This window comes from Rattus norvegicus, chromosome 6 (assembly GCF_036323735.1).
Source record: "Rattus norvegicus strain BN/NHsdMcwi chromosome 6, GRCr8, whole genome shotgun sequence".
Taxonomy (NCBI): Eukaryota; Metazoa; Chordata; class Mammalia; order Rodentia; family Muridae; genus Rattus; species Rattus norvegicus.
Window position 1 is genome coordinate 777,127 of NC_086024.1, and position 14,093 is coordinate 791,219.

A 14,093-nucleotide genomic window follows, 5' to 3' on the forward strand; every position below is an offset into this window, starting at 1 on the left:
ATAGAAAAATTTTCACGAATGGAATCAAAATTTCTAGGCAAATTCAGTGAGTTCCCAATGGGACATGCTTGTATGAGTGTGCTTTCAATATATATAGCAACATTTTAAGGAACGGAATCTAAGTATCATGTGAATTCAGTAGGTTCTCAATAGGATTCGCATGTAATAAGCATGTTATTCAAGATGGAGCAACGTTTTAAGGAACGGAAACACTGTTTCTTTGTGAATTCAGCTAGTTCCCAGTAGGAAGTTCTAGTAATATGTATACTTTTAAGTTTTATCAAAATTGGTTAACCCGAATCTCAGTAACTTTGTGAATACAATTAGATCCCAATAATCCGCAGTAGTATTTAGTGGACTGTTCGGGATATAGGAAAATTTTCACGAATGGAATCAAAATTTCTAGGCAAATTCAGTGAGTTCCCAAAGGGACATGCTTGAATGAGTGTGCTTTTCAATATATAGCAACATTTTAAGGAACGGAATCTAAGTATCATGGTGAATTCAGTGGGTGCCCAATAGGATTCGCATGTAATAAGGTTGTTATTCAAGATAGAGCAACGTTCTAATGAACTGAAACACTGTTTCTTTGTGAATTCAGTTAGTTCCCAGTAGCAGGCTCTTGTAATATGTGTACTTTTAAAGATTTATCAAAATTTGGTGAGCCGGATCTCAGTAACTTCGTGAATTCGGTTAGTTTCCAACAGGCCGCAGTAGTAATAAGTGGACTGTTCGGGATATAGAAAAATTTTCACGAATGGAATAAAAATTTCCAGGCTAAATCGTTGAGTTCCCAATGGGACATGCTTGTACTTGTGTGCTTTTCAATATAGAGCAACATTTTATGGTATGGAATCTAAGTATCATGCTGAATACAGTAGGTTCCCAATAGTATTCACATGTAATAAGCTTGTTATTCAAGATAGAGCAACGTTTTAACGAACTGAAACACTGTTTCTTTGTGAATTCAGTTAGTTCCCAGTAGCAGGATCTTGTAATATGTGTACTTTTAAAGAGTTATCAAAATTTGCTCAGCCGAATCTCAGTAACTTGGTGAATTCTGTTAGTTCCCAATAGGCCGCAGTAGTAATAAGTGGACTGTTCGGGATATAGAAAAATTTTCACGAATGCAATCAAAATTTCTAGGCGAATTCAGTGAGTTCCCAATGGGACATGCTTGGACTAGTGTGCTTTTCAATATACAGCAACATTTAGAGGAACGGAATTTAAGTATCATGGTGAATTCATTAGGTTCCCAATAGGATTTGCATGTAATAAGCTTGTTATTGAAGATAGAGCAACGTTTTAACGAATTGAAACACTGTTTCTTGTGAATTCAGTCAGTTCCTAGTAGCAGCCTCTTTAATTGTATACTTTTAAAGATTTATCAATATTGGTGAGCCCTATCTCAGTAACTTGGTGAATTCAGTTAATTCCCAATAGGCCGCATTAGTAATAAGTGGACTCTTTGGGATATAGAAAAATTTTGAGGAATGGAATCAAAATTTCTAGGCGAATTCAGGGAGTTCCCAATGGGACATGCTTGTATTAGTGTGCTTTTCAATATATAGCAACATTTTAAGGAACGGAATCTAAGTATAATGGTGAATTCAATACGTTCCCATTAGGATTCACAAGTAATAAGCTTGCTATTCAAGAAAGAGCAACGTTTTAACGAACTGAAACACTGTTTCTTTGTGAATTCAGTTAGTTCCCAGTAGAACGCTCTTGTGATATGTGTACTTTTAAAGATTTATCAAAATTTCGTGATCCGAATCTCAGTAACTTGGTTAATTCGGTTTGTTCCCAACAGGCTGCAGTAGTAATAAGTGGACTGTTCGAGATATAGAAAATTTTCATGAATGGAATCAAAATTTCTAGGCGAATTCAGTGAGTTCCCAATGGGACATGATTGTATGAGTGTGCTTTTCAATATATAGCAACATTTTACGGAACGGAATCTAAGTATCATGGTGAATACAGTAGGTTCCCAATAGGATTTACATGTAATAAGCTTGTTATTCAAGATAGAGCAAAGTTTTAAAGAACTGAAACACTGTTTCTTTGTGAATTCAGTCAGTTCCCAGTAGCAGACTCTTGTAATTGTGTGCTTTTAAAGATTTATCAAAATTTGGTGATCCGAATCTCAGTAACTTGGTTAATTCCGTCAGTTCCCAATAGTCCTCAGTAGTAATAAGTGGACTCTTCGGGATATAGAAAAATTTTCACGAATGGAATCAAAATTTCTTGGGGATTTCAGTGAGTTCCCAATGGGAAATGCTTGTATGAGTGTGATTTTCTATATATAGCAACATTTTAACGAACGGAATCTAAGTATCTTGGTGAATACAGTAGGTTCCCAATAGGATTCGCATGTATAAGCTTGTTATTCAAGGTAGAGCAACGTTTTCACAAACTGAAACACTGTTTCTTTGTGAATTCAGTTAGTTCCCAGTAGCAGGCTCTTATAATATGTGTACTTTTAAGGATTTATGAAAATTTGGTGAGCCGAATCTCAGTAACTTTGTGAATAAAATTAGATCCCAATAATCCGCAGCAGTATTTAGTGGACTGTTCGGGATATAGGAAAATTTTCACGAATGGAATCAAAATTTCTAGGCAAATTCAGTGAGTTCCCAATGGGACATGCTTGAATGAGTGTGCTTTTCAATATATAGCAACATTTTAAGGAACGGAATCTAAGTATCATGGTGAATTCAGTGGGTGCCCAATAGGATTTGCATGTAATAAGCTTGTTATTGAAGATAGAGCAACGTTTTAACGAACTGAAACACTGTTTCTTTGTGAATTCAGTCAGTTCCTAGTAGCAGGCTCTTTAATTGTATACTTTTAAAGATTTATCAAAATTTGCTCAGCCGAATCTCAGTAACTTGGTGAATTCTGTTAGTTCCCAATAGGCCGCAGTAGTAATAAGTGGACTGTTCGGGATATAGAAAAATTTTCACGAATGCAATCAAAATTTCTAGGCGAATTCAGTGAGTTCCCAATGGGACATGCTTGGACTAGTGTGCTTTTCAATATACAGCAACATTTAGAGGAACGGAATTTAAGTATCATGGTGAATTCATTAGGTTCCCAATAGGATTTGCATGTAATAAGCTTGTTATTGAAGATAGAGCAACATTTTCAGGAACTGAAACACTGTTTCTTTGTGAATTCAGTCAGTTCCTAGTAGCAGGCTCTTTAATTGTATACTTTTAAAGATTTATCAATATTGGTGAGCCCAATCTCAGTAACTTGGTGAATTCAGTTAATTACCAATAGGCCGCAGTAGTAATAAGTGGACTCTTTGGGATATAGAAAAATTTTGAGGAATGGAATCAAAATTTCTAGGCGAATTCAGGGAGTTCCCAATCCAACAGGCTGCAGTAGTAATAAGTGGACTGTTCGAGATATAGAAAATTTTCATGAATGGAATCAAAATTTCTAGGCGAATTCAGTGAGTTCCCAATGGGACATGATTGTATGAGTGTGCTTTTCAATATATAGCTGTTTGGAGCATTTATCTATAGCACTGACATCTAGTGGTCGCTTGTATTTACTACCACCTTTAGCTTTCTTCTGACGTCTTTACTAGGTCATAGTTGATAAGCATGTTAATAAGATGTCTTTACTCCACCAATCCCCCGAGGACAAGTCCTTAGCCATGCTGTCTGTTTTGTACTTAAGGCAAGTGCCTTTGTTCCCCGGGGTCCCCGTATCATCAACTAGGTGTTCCTGCAATAAAGGCTGATTGAGAAGGATCCAACGGTGTTGCGTCTTCCTTGCCGGTCGAGGTGGGCGCGACAACTGGTGGCCCGTACGGGGACCCGAGAAAATTATCTTTTCTCGTCTGGATCCAGAACTTTTTCAGCCTCAGGACGGTCGGCGCCGGTAAGTTCCCAGTAGGGGCAAATTAGTTGCCGGAATTGGGACAATAGAGTTCCTAGAAGTGGAACGGTAAAGTTCCTAGAATTGGGACTGTAAAGCTCCGGGATAAGGGATTGTAAAACTTCCCTGGTAGGACAATAAAGTTCTCTGGAAAAGCAGGGACAATGATAGCCTTGGTTTAGAGACAAAAAGGGGTTTGTGGAGCACGGTAATGTTGTCTTTTCCATTTGATCCTTTGTGGGTTGGACTAGCACTTTTGCCTTATACTCTTTTTGTGTTGTGGTGTTGCTTCTGTCTGAATTGCCACCGTCCAGGGCATGAATGCATTTGTTGGGAAGAGTCCACTGATGAGCCACAAGATCGTGTGTAAATAAACACGCCAGCTCGCCAGCTCGCCTTGCTCGTAAATCGATCGTAAATAAGGTCGTAAAAGCATGGGAAGCTCGCACTCCACCCCGCTCCTGTCAGCTCTTCAGGAGCTTCTTGGTCAGCGTAAGCTTAAAATTGAAAAGAAAATCCTGCTGAGTTTTCTTGATGAGTGTAACCGTTGTGCCCCGTGGTTTATAGTGTCAGGGTCGCTCACTTTGAGAGCATGGGAGAGGCTGGGAAAAGATCTGGATAAGGAGACTACTGTGGGCAAGCTTAAACCAGGGACAAAGCCGCTTTGGCGTATAATCCGTGCCTGCTTGGAAGATAAAAGATGTGAAGAAGCTGTTAGGACAGGTCAGAGAATCCTTACAGAACAACAGGAGAGTATGTCAGAAGGAGAGAGAGTTTTGAAGGAGGGAAAGAAAGGAAAAGGAGGAAAAGAGGTAAGAGAAAAGACAGAAAAGATCAAGGAGAGGACAGACAAAGGCGGGAAAAGTAATCATGATCAAGGAATAAAGAAAATTTATCCCTCATTAAAGGCATTGACCTTGGAGATGTCTAGTGATTCAGAATTTAGTGATAGTGACCTAGCTGACCTTGAGGAGGAGGTAGCTCATTATGAGAAAGAGATTTATCATTCTGACTGGCCAAACACTTATGCTGTGCAGAAACAAGCCAAGGACTTAGATAAGAAGGCAATTATGCCAACAGCACCTCCTGCACCATCGTATAACTTTCAAAGGAAAACAATGGTGAAGTCTGCAAGAGGTACTTCTTTTTGCCCAGAAGTGTGGAAAGAGTTAGGACTGAGTTTTCCAGTTTTTCTGGATGCAAACGGGCAGCGACATCATGAACCTGTTGACTTTAAGACAATAAAACAATTAGCAGAGTCAGTCAAAACCTATGGAGTCAGCGCAGCCTCTGTTATGGCTCAAATTGAGACTCTTGGCAGATACTGTCTCACCCCTGGAGACTGGGGGACTTTAGCCAGAGCTTGTCTCTCTCCGGGTCAATACCTGGACTGGAAATCTTTTCTTTATGAAAATGCTAACGCTCAGGCTACAATCAACTTGGCTTCAGGAGCCGACCCTCAGAGACATTGGGACGCTGACATGCTATTGGGAATAGGCAGATTTGCTTTGGACCAGACTGGTTATCCAGATCAGGTCTATACTCAAATTAATGACATAGCAATTAAAGCCTGGAAAGCATTGCCTAATAGAGGCGCAGTCTCTGGGAACCTTACCAAGGTTCTGCAAGGACCCACTGAGCCATTTTCAGACTTTGTAGCCCGCATGGTGGAGTCCGCCACTAAGATTTTCGGAGACCCTGATACAGCTATGCCTCTTATCAAACAACTAGTGTATGAACAGTGTACTAAGGAGTGTAGGTCTGCTATAACGCCGTACAAACATAAAGGTTTGGAAGTTTGGATGAAGGTCTGCAGGGAGATAGGCGGGCCATTAACTAATGTTGGACTAGCAGCGGCAATGATACAATTAAAAGGAAAGGGTTCTACAGATACCTGCTACAAATGTGGCCACAAAGGGCATTACAGAAGGCAATGCCCTGAAAGTAATAAGGAACAGAGTATTAAAAAACATCAAAGACCTAACTTGTGCCCTCGCTGTAAAAAAGGGAACCATTGGGCAAGTGAATGTCGATCTGTAAAGGACTTAAATGGCCGACCTCTGGTGACAGGAGATGATAGTGCATGGCCAAAAAACGGACGACGGGGCCCACGTCCCCAGGGCCCTCAAATATATGGGGCTCTACAGAACGACAGGCAGGGACAGAGCAGACGGAGGTCCTGGCCTTCTCTTCACCACCCGAAGGACCTAGGAGAGCCACTAAGGGCTCCGCAGGACTGGACCTCCACTCCACCACCAGACTCGTATTAACCCCCCAAATGGGAGTACAGCCTATAGACACAGATTTTAAGGGACCTCTCCCTAAAGATACAGTTGGGCTGTTGTTGGGGCGCTCCTCTTCTGCCCTGAAAGGCTTACACGTTGTACCTGGAATAATTGATCCTGATTATTTGGGCACAGTAAAAGTCCTGGTAGCCTCTCCCCAGGGAATTTCTGCTATTTCCCCTGGAGACAGAATTGCCCAGCTGCTGCTTCTACCCAGCCTGCATAAACATTTTCCTGCTGATAATAGAATTAGAGGAGATAGGGGCTTGGGATCTACAGGCTCCCGATTTGCTTTCATCTCATTAGAGCTTGGCAATCGTCCAATGTTAACCTTGACTGTGGAAGGACGCTCTTTTCTTGGCTTATTAGACACTGGAGCAGATAGTAGCATTATCTCTGTGCATGACTGGCCATCCAGGTGGCCTACACAAAAATCTTCTCGGGACCTACGCGGCCTTGGGTACGAAATGGCTCCTCTAATTAGCTCAAAGGAATTGACATGGGAGGATTCAGAAGGAAGGTCAGGAAGGTTTACTCCCTATATCATAGACATTCCAGTGACACTGTGGGGCAGAGATGTCTTAATAAATCTGGACTTGAGGCTGACTAATGAGTACTCTCCACAGGCCAAGGACATGATGACTAAAATGGGCTACATGCCCAAAAAAGGTTTGGGAAAAAATTTACAAGGACGAGTTGACCCAGTGCTACTGGAATCAAAAAGAGACAGAACAGGTCTGGGTTTTTCCTAGGGGCCATTGAGGGAAGCATACCCATTACATGGATTTCAGAGGAACATGTGTGGATTCCTCAATGGCCTTTATCCTCTGAGAAATTAACTGCTGCTACTGAATTAGTGTCTGAACAGCTAAAATTGGGACATATACAGCCATCCACGTCGCCCTGGAATACACCTATATTTGTCATTAAGAAAAAATCAGAAAAGTGGCGATTGTTACATGATTTAAGAGCTATCAATTCTCAGATGCAAATAATGGGCCCCATACAGAGGGGTTTACCTTTGCTCTCCAGTATTCCTGATAATTGGCCTATTATTATTATTGACATAAAGGATTGCTTTTTTTCCATCCCTCTTGCCCCGCAAGATAGCGTGCGATTTGCATTTACCTTACCCTCTATGAACAATGAAGAGCCCGATAAGCGCTATCAGTGGGTAGTCTTACCTCAAGGTATGGCTAATAGCCCTACTATGTGTCAGCTGTATGTGGGAAAAGCCTTACAGCCTATACGTGATCAATTCCCAAAATTGAGAATAATACATTTTATGGATGATATATTGCTTTCTGCTAAAGACTGTAGTACCCTAGAAACGGCCTATGCTGAAGTGATAAAGACGCTTGAAAGTAATCAATTGTTTATAGCACCAGAGAAGGTTCAAATGGACAAAAACGGAGAATATTTAGGAACAAAGATTACTCCTCATAATGTTTCCCCTCAGAAAATTGAATTACGAAAAGATCATTTAAAAACATTAAATGATTTTCAAAAGTTGCTGGGAAGTATTAATTGGATTCGACCCTATATAAACATACCTAATGCAGATTTACAACCACTCTATGAGATCCTTAAAGGGGATTCTCAGCTTACTTCACCCCGTGCTTTAACTGAGGAAGCACGAATGTCTCTAAGGAAAGTGGAGAGAGGACTAGAAAAGGCAATGCTGAGAAGATACAAGGAAAATGAGGATCTTTTTTTGTGTATACTGAGAACTTTTCGTCAGCCTACAGGGGTGCTATGGCAACAGGGACCACTTCTGTGGATTTATCCTCATATTTCTCCTAATAAGACTCTTGAATACTATCCTTCTGCTGTTGCGCAGCTTGCTATGTTAGGTGTTAAATCTTACATTCAACATTTTGGCATCTTACCAAAGAGGATTATTGTACCATATACTGCAACTCAGGTAGAAACATTGTGTGCCTTGATAGATGATTGGGCTATATTACGCTGTAGTTTTGACGGAGAGTTTGATAATCATTATCCTAAGGATCCTTTGTTACAATTTTTTACTGAGCATCCAGTAATTTTTCCTAAGGTCACTGCCTCAGAGCCTTTGTCTGGAGCATTAGATATTTATACAGATGGCTCCAAAACAGGTGTAGGTGCCTATATGGTTAATTCTCAAGAACCAGTTTTAATTCAATTCAATCCAGGCACCCCCCAAATTACAGAATACAAAATTGTATTGGAGGTTTTCAAAAGATTTCATGATCCTTTTAATTTAATTTCTGATTCTGCTTATGTAGTCAACGCTGTGCGCTCTCTTGAAATAGCAGGGCCAATTAGGTCGACTAGTACAGTATGTCAAATTCTTTTAGAATTACAAAAATTAATTTGGGCCAGAAAAAATAAGTTTTTCATACAACATATTCGAGCTCATACTAATTTGCCTGGTCCCATGGCCAGTAATAATGCTTTGGTGGATGCTAGTACTCGCAGAGAATTTATTTTTCATACAGCTCCAGTTGATCTTGCTAGAGAATTTCATCAAAAGTTTCATGTTCCTGCTTTCACTCTTCAACAAAAATTTAAAATCTCTAGAGCTACAGCTCGTGATGTAGTATTACGTTGCCAGAATTGTGTTCAATTTCACCACCCTCCTCAGGTGGGAATTAACCCTCGTGGCCTGATTCCATTAAAGCTCTGACAGATGGATGTTACACATATATCTCAGTTTGGAAACTTAAAATATGCACATGTTTCTGTTGATACCTGCTCTGGCATTATACATGCCACTCTAATGACTGGTGAGAAGGCTCGTAATGCCATTAGTCATTGCTTAGAGGCGTGGGCAGCCTGGGGAAAGCCTGACAGCCTCAAGACAGACAACGGACCTGCCTACACCGCAAAGTCTTTTCAGACATTTTGCCAAACAATGCAGGTCAAACATACTACAGGATTGCCATACAATCCCCAAGGTCAAGGAATTGTGAAAAGAGCACATCGTACTTTAAAAGAGCTCTTACAAAAACAAAAAGGGGGAATTGCCTATGGCAGGACACCAAAAGAACAGTTGTCTTTAGCTCTCTTTACTCTAAATTTTTTAATTTTGGATGCGCATGGCCGCTCTGCTGCAGATCGCCATGCAGCCACGAAACCCATGACTTATGCAGATGTAAAGTGGAAGGATGTCTTAACTGGTGAATGGTGTGGCCCAGATCCCGTAATTTCGAGATCTAGGGGAGCTGTTTGTGTTTTTCCACAGAATCAAGACAATCCAATCTGGGTGCCTGAACGTTTGACTCGCAAACTGCCTCCTGCTATTCGTGAAGATGAGACTACGAATACTACTACTACTACTGGAAATGATGATCCAGGTTGATTCACTCACGCTGTGGGCTATCGCCAGATCCTGGCCAGTACTTATGCCAGTTCATAGCAATTCTACTGTTTTGCCAACCTTTTTCTCCACATCCTGTTTGCGTGATGTTCCTTGTATAGTGCCTAGTGGAGAATTGCCTCAACGATATACTGCCACTAATCTTTCACTGTTACATACTTTATGTTTCACTCTTAGAAATTCCTCCCAGCCTTGTATATGGCTGCGAAGGACCACTTTGGCAAACTGGTTAGATCCTGTGAGCAACCGTGCTATGGGCACTGGAGCCATCCAGGCTGCTCTGAGTAAAATTACACAAGGGGCCTCTTCAGGCAATGGAGATACATCAATTGATAACTCTGCTAATTCGTACATTACAACTTTGATTATGATGCATAATGGTAGCTTTCCATCACTCCCGGGGCAAGGCATTCACAAACTGGTTAACTCTACCTGTCGTAGAGTCCTACCTACTTGCCCCCCATATAAAGCCTTTCCACCTAAATTTACCCCATATCAGAGTCCGTTCCATAGACCTAAACAATTCCTACCGGGATTTGAATTTTCCCCTCCTCTTAGCAATGCCCAATATGATAGGAAGAGAAATAAGACTGGCAAACGTAATTTTTGGCCCTGGTATCAATGGGTATTATCTAATGAGCAGGGAGCATACACATCTCTAACTCCTTTTGCTCGATTATTAGGTGAAGAATTTACATTATATAACATTTCAGCCATTAGAACCAATAACAATACAAGTTTAGTAGGTGTTAAGATTAATAGCCTAATAGCTAATGATGCTGCTGTTGGCGCTCCAGTATGTGTTAGACCACCTTTCTTTTTTCTGATAAGCGCTAATGCAAGTGATTATGCTTTAAATTGCAATAGCTCTGACGTAGTTTGTTATTTAGCTGAATGCTGGGATGGCACCAATGATACCGCAGTGATTGTAAAGATTCCCTCCTTTGTGCCTATCCCTGTAGTAGCAAATCCGGATGATTTTCCCATACTTCATTTATTAAGAACTAAAAGGGATTTTGGTATTACGGCAGCTATAATTTCAGCCATTGTATTATCAGCCGCTGCAGCTACAACAGCCGCGATTGCTATGACTAATCAAATACAGACGGCTGAGTCTATCAATAAGATTGTAGAAAGAACCACAGTAGCATTGGAGATACAAGAAGAATTCAATACCCACTTGACATCTGGCTTTCTATTAGCTAACCAACGAATAGATCTGCTTCAAGAACAAATTGAGGCATTATATCATATGACGCAGCTGTCCTGCGTTTCCTCCTTTAGAGGCTTATGTGTTACTCCATTGAAAGCTAACTTTTCTCAGTATTCTCAACAGAGCAAAGAAATCTCTAATTATTTGAAAGGAAACTGGTCCATGGAAGCGGAACAATTATCAAGACAATTGCTGATGCAGATTGCTGTCCTTAACAACACCAGAATGGAACCCATCTCGATTGGGGATTTCACCTCGTGGATCACCAATGCTTTCTCGTTTTTCAAAGAATGGGCTGGCATGTTTGCCTGGGGGGCCATTGTCCTCTTGGGATGTGGAGTATGCCTATGGCTTTTTTGCCGTTTAAAACGAGAACATGCTAGACACAAAGCGATTGATTACCAGGCTATGGCGGCCATTGAGAGCGGTGCTTCTCCCAGTGTGTGGCTGGCCTCTCTAAAAGATTGAGAGTTCGCCCTAGATCGTATTTTGTCACTGTCATGTGAGGTCATTGTGTCCAGAGAAGGGCAACTTTCCTCAGGCTTGGACCTAAGCCAGGAGCCCGGTGGCGATAGGGTTAATTTCCAGTGACGGGTAAGGCCGAGTTTTGAGAGGAACGACCTAAGACAGGAGCAATGACGTGTATTGACGTGACACCCAGATCTAGACCAGTCATAACAGAGGTGGCCCTGCCCTGTTTGTACATTCGGGCTGGTCCCATGGCCCTCTGCTCTGTCTCTCCCCTATTATTAGCACACCAATAGCCCAGAACGGTGTGTTGTACATTTCAGTCATCTCTAGCCATTGGGGTGCAGTCCTAACTACAGGAGTGGCTCGTCATGGCCGAGCTGGGCACTCTGTGAGGCATGTCTGATCTCTCTCAGACCACTACCTCCACCTAATGGACTCATCTTTTAATAAAACAAAAAAGAGGGAGATGTTGGGAGCATTTATCTATAGCACTGACATCTAGTGGTCGCTTGTATTTACTACCACCTTTAGCTTTCTTCTGACATCTTTACTAGGTCATAGTTGATAAGCATGTTAATAAGATGTCTTTACTCCACCAATCCCCCGAGGACAAGTCCTTAGCCATGCTGTCTGTTTTGTACTTAAGGCAAGTGCCTTTGTTCCCCGGGGTCCCCGTATCATCAACTAGGTGTTCCTGCAATAAAGGCTGATTGAGAAGGATCCAACGGTGTTGCGTCTTCCTTGCTGGTCGAGGTGGGCGCGACATATAGCAACATTTTACGGAACGGAATCTAAGTATCATGGTGAATATAGTAGGTTCCCAATAGGATTTGCATGTAATAAGCTTGTTATTTAAGATAGAGCAAAGTTTTAAAGAACTGAAACACTGTTTCTTTGTGAATTCAGTCAGTTCCCAGTAGCAGACTCTTGTAATTGTGTGCTTTTAAAGATTTATCAAAATTTGGTGATCCGAATCTCAGTAACTTGTTTAATTCCGTCAGTTCCCAATAGTCCTCAGTAGTAATAAGTGGACTCTTCGGGATATAGAAAAATTTTCACGAATGGAATCAAAATTTCTTGGGGAATTCAGTGAGTTCCCAATGGGAAATGCTTGTATGAGTGTGATTTTCAATATATAGCAACATTTTAACGAACGGAATCTAAGTATCTTGGTGAATACAGTAGGTTCCCAATAGGATTCGCATGTATAAGCTTGTTATTCAAGGTAGAGCAACGTTTTCACGAACTGAAACACTGTTTCTTTGTGAATTCAGTTAGTTCCCAGTAGCAGGCTCTTATAATATGTGTACTTTTAAGGATTTATGAAAATTTGGTGAGCCGAATCTCAGTAACTTTGTGAATAAAATTAGATCCCAATAATCCGCAGTAGTATTTAGTGGACTGTTCGGGATATAGGAAAATTTTCACGAATGGAATCAAAATTTCTAGGCAAATTCAGTGAGTTCCCAATGGGACATGCTTGAATGAGTGTGCATTTCAATATATAGCAACATTTTAAGGAACGGAATCTAAGTATCATGGTGAATTCAGTGGGTGCCCAATAGGATTCGCATGTAATAAGCTTGTTATTCAAGATAGAGCAACGTTCTAATGAACTGAAACACTGTATCTTTGTGAATTCAGTTAGTTCCCAGTAGCAGGCTCTTGTAATATGTGTACTTTTAAAGATTTATCAAAATTTGGTGAGCCGGATCTCAGTAACTTCGTGAATTCGGTTAGTTTCCAACAGGCCGCAGTAGTAATAAGTGGACTGTTCGGATAATGAAAAATTTTCACGAATGGAATAAAAATTTCTAGGCGAAATCATTGAGTTTCCAATGGGACATGCTTGTACTAGTGTGCTTTTCAATATAGAGCAATATTTTATGGTATGGAATCTAAGTATCATGCTGAATACAGTAGGTTCCCAATAGTATTCACATGTAATAAGCTTGTTATTCAAGATAGAGCAACGTTTTAACGAACTGAAACACTGTTTCTTTGTGAATTCAGTTAGTTCCCAGTAGCAGGATCTTGTAATATGTGTACTTTTAAAGATTTATCAAAATTTGGTGAGCTGAATCTCAGTAACTTGGTGAATTCAGTTAGTTCCCAATAGGACGCAGTAGTAATAAGTGGACTGTTCGGGATATAGAAAAATTTTCACGAATGGAATCAAAATTTCTAGGCGAATTCAGTGAGTTCCCAATGGGACATGCTTGTATGAGTGTGCTTTTCCATATATAGCAACGTTTTACGGAACGGATTTTAAGTATCATGGTGAATTCATTAGGTTCCCAATAGGATTTGCATGTAATAAGCTTGTTATTGAAGATAGAGCAACGTTTTAACGAACTGAAACACTGTTTCTTTGTGAATTCAGTCAGTTCCTAGTAGCAGGCTCTTTAATTGTATACTTTTAAAGATTTATCAATATTGGTGAGCCCAATCTCAGTAACTTGGTGAATTCAGTTAATTCCCAATAGGCCGCAGTAGTAATAAGTGGACTCTTTGGGATATAGAAAAATTTTGAGGAATGGAATCAAAATTTCTAGGCGAATTCAGGGAGTTCCCAATGGGACATGCTTTTATTAGTGTGCTTTTCAATATATAGCAACATTTTAAGGAACGGAATCTAAGTATAATGGTGAATTCAATACGTTCCCATTAGGATTCACAAGTAATAAGCTTGCTATTCAAGAAAGAGCAACGTTTTAACGAACTGAAACACTGTTTCTTTGTGAATTCAGTTAGTTCCCAGTAGAACGCTCTTGTGATATGTGTACTTTTAAAGATTTATCAAAATTTCGTGATCCGAATCTCAGTAACTTGGTTAATTCGGTTTGTTCCCAACAGGCCGCAGTAGTAATAA

The 14,093-nt window shown here is 40.5% G+C and overlaps 1 protein-coding gene across 1 annotated transcript; it reads left to right on the forward strand.

Moving 5' to 3' along the window:
* The first annotated feature begins 3,594 nt into the window (after positions 1-3,594).
* LOC134479297 (uncharacterized) lies at positions 3,595-11,941 on the forward strand. Its single transcript, XM_063262721.1, has 2 exons — positions 3,595-3,894; positions 9,403-11,941. Exon 2 carries the CDS (start codon positions 9,470-9,472, stop codon positions 11,216-11,218), a length of 1,749 nt encoding a protein of 582 aa, XP_063118791.1. The 5' UTR covers positions 3,595-3,894; positions 9,403-9,469; the 3' UTR covers positions 11,219-11,941.
* Positions 11,942-14,093: the final 2,152 nt, after the last annotated feature.